Source organism: Siniperca chuatsi, linkage group LG5 (genome assembly GCF_020085105.1).
Source record: "Siniperca chuatsi isolate FFG_IHB_CAS linkage group LG5, ASM2008510v1, whole genome shotgun sequence".
NCBI classification, from domain to species: domain Eukaryota; kingdom Metazoa; phylum Chordata; class Actinopteri; order Centrarchiformes; family Sinipercidae; genus Siniperca; species Siniperca chuatsi.
Window position 1 is genome coordinate 29983521 of NC_058046.1, and position 5185 is coordinate 29988705.

General features: G+C 52.0%; 1 protein-coding gene across 1 annotated transcript; it reads right to left on the reverse strand.

The window, feature by feature from the left end:
• Positions 1–800: 800 nt before the first annotated feature.
• Positions 801–1786, reverse strand: LOC122876733 (chromobox protein homolog 2-like). The gene has a single exon (XM_044197380.1). It carries the CDS (start codon positions 1741–1743, stop codon positions 1210–1212), a length of 534 nt encoding a protein of 177 aa, XP_044053315.1. The 5' UTR covers positions 1744–1786; the 3' UTR covers positions 801–1209.
• Positions 1787–5185: the final 3399 nt, after the last annotated feature.

Genomic DNA, 5185 nt, shown 5'->3' on the forward strand with positions numbered 1-5185 from the left:
ACACTGGAGCTCTGTCAGAGTGACCATCGGGTTCTTGGTCACCTCCCTGACTAAGGCCCTTCTGCCCCAATCACTCAGTTTGGCTGGGTGGCCAGCTCTAGGAAGAGTCCTGGCGGTTCCAAACTTCTTCCTTTTACGGATGATAGTGGCCACTGTGCTCATTGGGACCTTCAATGCTGCAGAAATGTTTCTGTACCCTTCCCCAGACGTGTGCCTCAATACAATCCTGTCTCGGAGGTCTACAGACAATTCCTTGGACTTGATGGCTTGGTTTGTGCTCTGACATGTGGGACCTTATATAGACCAGTGTGTGCTTTTCCAAATCATGTCCAATCAACTGAATTTACCACAGGTTGACTCCAATCAAGTTGTAGAAACATCTCAAGTATGATCAGTGGAAACAGGATGCACCTGAGCTCAATTTTGAGTGTCTGTTATGTGGTGCAGTATGAGGACCTAAATGTAGAAGACCAGGAATTGGTATGTGGATTGGATATGCGGCCTGGCCGCTTGACAATGGCACAATGAAACATGCACGTGACAGGGGCACAATGATCCGACAATGAACAAAGGAAAAGACCCGGACTAAATACCCCAAGGGAGGTGAGACAAGACACAGGTGCAAACAATCAAGGAGGGGCCAACAATCAAAACTGGAGGGAAAGCAAACAAAGACAGAAAGCAAAAACCACAAGACACACAAGGGGAGGAGAATACTACAAAATAAAACAGGAAATATGACAAAACCTCAAACTATAACTGTGAATATGTTACGGAACAGACCAACCCGGAGACACAGGTAAGGTGATTTCGCAGGTATATTTATTACAGGGATAATAAGAGAACTGATGAGAGCATAGAAGATACCGTCCCTTGGATCACTGGTTGGAGTGAAGTGCAGGTGCTGGATAGCTGCCTACGAGGCGACGGGAACTGGATTCACCACACTGGTGACGGGAGACACTCCGGAGCCGGGTGAACACTGTTGTCCACAGGAGCCTGGAGTCGAGTGAAGGTTTTGCGAATCTTAGGAGACTGGAAACGTAGACTAGCGTCGTAGTAGAGTCCGTAGTACACTGAAGGTAGCAGGCGTAGCTCTGTTCTTTTAGTGAACGAGACCGGACACTGACTGAGGTGAGGAGCTGGGTTATGTAGGGAGTAGAGTGGTTGATTATGTGCAGGTGTGTGATGGATGACAGGTGCTGGTGATTAGTATTCTGGTGAGGAGGAACGGTGTGGCTGAGATGAGGTGGAGCCTGGCGTGTCTGTGACAGTACCCCCCCCTTCACGGTCCGCTCCTGAGGACCGAGGACCCCGACGTCGCGGTGGTCTTCCCCTTCCTCGGGGGGCTGGTCGGTCTGGATGGTCAGCGTGGAATTCAGTTAACAAGGAGGGATCGAGGATGTCATGTCGGGGAATCCATGATCTTTCCTCCGGACCATAGCCTTCCCAGTCCACAAGATACTCCAGAAGACCACCACGGCGTCGGGAGTCCAAGATCTCACTGACCTGGTAAGCGGCTCCATCCTCTACGATTAGTGGTAAGGGGGGATCTGCCGAATCGCCAGGCTCTGTAGAGACGGAGACAGAGGGATAGAAAGGTTTAAGCAGAGATACATGGAAGGCTGGGTGAATCTTGTATTGTGGTGGTAACTGAAGCTTAAATGTCACCGGATTGATTTGTTCTGTTATGGTAAAGGGACCAATGAATCTGGGACTGAGCTTCTTGCAGGGCAGACGCATCCTGATATCGCGGGTGGATAGCCAGACCTTCTGGCCAGGTTGGTACGTTGAGCGGTGGACCTCCTACGGTCGGCCGTCAGCCTGCGCCTGCAGAGTGCTCTTCTGAGTTGCCGATGAGCTGCGTCCCAGACCCTCTCGCTCTCTCGGAACCAGTAGTCCACGGAAGGAACCTCCGACGGTTCCCCAGACCATGGGAAGAGAGGAGGCTGGTAACCGAGCATGCACTGAAGGGAGTGAGTCCAGTGGAAGGTTGACGTAGTGAGTTTTGTGCGTACTCGGCCCAGCCCAGGAACTGGTTCCAAGAGTTCTGATGGCCATGGCAGAAGGTGCACGAGAAAACGCCCAATATCCTGAATCTTCCTCTCCGTCTGGCCATTGCTTTGGGGATGATAACCAGAGGAGAGGCTGATGGTCACACCCAGGAGCGAGAAGAAGGCCTTCCAAATCCGGGAGATGAATTGTGGACCTCTATCTGAAACGATGTCTTCCGGTATCCCAAAGTATCTGAAGACCTGGTTGAAGAGACATTCTGCCGTCTCCATGGCCGTAGGTAGACCTCGAAGAGGGATGAGGCGGCAAGACTTTGAAAACCGGTCCACGATTACCAGGACACAGGTCTTGTTGTTTGATGGAGGGAGGTCGGTGATGAAGTCTACTCCCAGGTGTGACCAGGGTCTATTGGGCGTCGGTAGAGGGCATAGTTTTCCTGCAGGAAGATGACGCGGAGATTTAGACATAGCACAGTCAGTACACCCCTGCACGTACCTTCTCACGTCCCTTGCCATGTTTGGCCACCAGAAGCGTTCTCGTAGCAGCGAGAGGGTTTCATTGGCCCCTGGGTGACCAGTGCCAAGTGAGGTGTGAGAAGTATGAATGAGTTGAATTCTCTGGGTTCTCGGAACATACTGAAGATTGGGAGGACAACCCTACGGAGTGTTAGTGGAGACATTGGTTGAAGGAACAGAATCTTCTGACCATTGTATGGGATTAAGGAATACTTGCTGGGGTATGATGGGTACAGGATCTTCCGTGTTGTTTTCTGGAGCGTGTAGGCGGGAAAGTGCATCCGCTCGCAGGTTCTTGGATCCAGGGCGATATGTGATGTGGAAATGGAATCTAGTGAAGAACAAGGCCCAGCGTGCCTGGCGCGGGTTGAGACGTTTGGCTCTCTTGAGATACTCTAGGTTCTTGTGATCTGTTAACACGGTGAATGGATGTTGAGCACCCTCCAACCAATGTCTCCACTCCTCTAGTGCCAACTTCACGGCTAGTAGTTCACGGTCACCGATGTCGTAGTTTCTTTCTGCCGGGTTGAGTTTCCGAGAGAAGAATGCACATGGGTGGAGTTTGGCTGGATTTCCCTGTAGTTGCGAGAGTACCGCTCCTACCCCTGTAGTCGAGGCGTCCACCTCGACTGTGAAGGGCTTCTCGGGGTCTGGATGGGTGAGGAGCGGTGCACAGGTGAATGCTCTCTTGAGGAGGTCGAAAGCTTCTTGTGCTGCTTGTGGCCAGGACAGAGACTTGGGCTTGTTGTGAAGGAGACTGGTCAAAGGGTGGACTATCTTGCTGTAGTCCAAAATGAAGCGGCGGTAGAAGTTAGCGAACCCCAGGAATCGTTGTAGTTCCTTTATAGTTGTTGGAGTGGGCCAATTCCTGATGGCCTCCACTTTCCCTTCGTCCATCTGGATGCCATTGCTCCTGATGACGTAACCAAGGAACTGTACGGAGGATCGATGGAACTCGCACTTCTCAGCCTTGAGGAAGAGATGATGGCTTCGTAGGCGCTCGAGGACTTCCGTAACGTGATGGCGATGGTCCTCCTCGTCACGGGAGTAGATCAGGATGTCGTCGATGTATACGATGACAGATTTGTGAAGGAAATCCCTGAGCACCTCATGGATGAAGTCCTGGAAGACGGAAGGGGCGTTAGCCAGACCGTAGGGCATGACGAGATACTCATAATGGCCAGTGGGTGTTACGAAGGCTGTCTTCCATTCGTCTCCCTCCCGTATCCGTATCAGGTTATAGGCGCTGCGGAGGTCTAACTTGGTGTAGATGGTGGCTCCACGAAGTTGTTCCAGTGCAGCAGGGACGAGCGGAAGTGGGTAACGGAACTTAACTGTAATCCGATTGAGGGTTCTATAATCTATGCAGGGCCGCAAACCTCCGTCCTTCTTGGCCACAAAGAAGAAACTTGAGGCTGCTGGAGAAGTGGATGGTCTGATATACCCCTGGGCCAGAGCCTCCTCAATATACTCACCCATGGCTTGTTGTTCAGGTATGGACAATGGATAGATTCTACCCTTGGGCACTGGTTCACCTGGTAGGAGATCAATTGCACAGTCCCATGGCCGATGCGGGGGTAACTGGGAGGCTCTCTTTGGACAGAAAACATCTTGATATGCGCCATAGCAGGCCGGAATGTCCACTGACTGTTTCTCCTTAGGACTTTCGATAGATGTAGCACACATGGGAAGACTCTGGGAGCGATACGAGGATGGTCGTGGTAGCCGCGGAAAACAGCCAGGATAACAGGACTTGCCCCATTTCAGCACTTCTCCTGTAGTCCAGGAAATGATGGGGTCATGTTGCTCCAACCAGGGCCGCCCCAAGATAACCTCAGCAGTCGATCCCTCCAGAACCATTAAATGCAGTTGTTCTTCATGTAGTACCCCTACCTGAAGGGTGATTGGAACCGTGGCCTTCTGAACCCCACGACGGGTGATTGATTTCCCGGTTATGGCAGTGATTCTGTAACTGGTAGACGTGAAGGAGGTCTTGATCCTTAGTTGCCGGCAGAGGGCGCCAGAGATGAAATTGCCGGCTGACCCGGAGTCGATGAGGGCTTGTACTGGAAGGGATAGAGTAGGTGTAACCAGGATGATTCTTGTAGACAAAGGCTTACTGCATGGGAGACTCTGAATAATTGCACTCACCATAGGTTTAGGTGGTCTCACGGGACAGTTGACCCTGTTATGTCCCGAGGCTCCACAGTACAGACACAGCCTGTGGGTCAACCTTCTCTGCCGCTCCGCCTGGGTTAAATGGTTGGAGTCCAACTGCATGGGTTCAGGTTCAGGTTTCGGGAGAGCGATGTTTCTCTAGCTGACGGGGATGGTGAGTGTGTGGTGGATGATCCTGGTGTTCCACCAAACATGTCCGCATACGGGTAGCCACCCTAATGGCTAACTGGATAAATCTTTCGAGGCCGATGGTGTCTTCGTATGCTACCAGATGCAATCGTACGCGAGGCTCCAGTCCCTGACGGAAGGTTGTGATGAGGGATTGCTCGTTCCAACCGCTGGCTGCCGCGAGGGTTCGGAATTCCAGGGCGTAGTCCTGGATAGACCGCTGACCTTGCTTCAGCTGATATAACTTCTCACCAGCAGAGGAGTCACCAGCGGGTCGACCGAATACCTCGCGGAAGTGATCTAGAAAACTC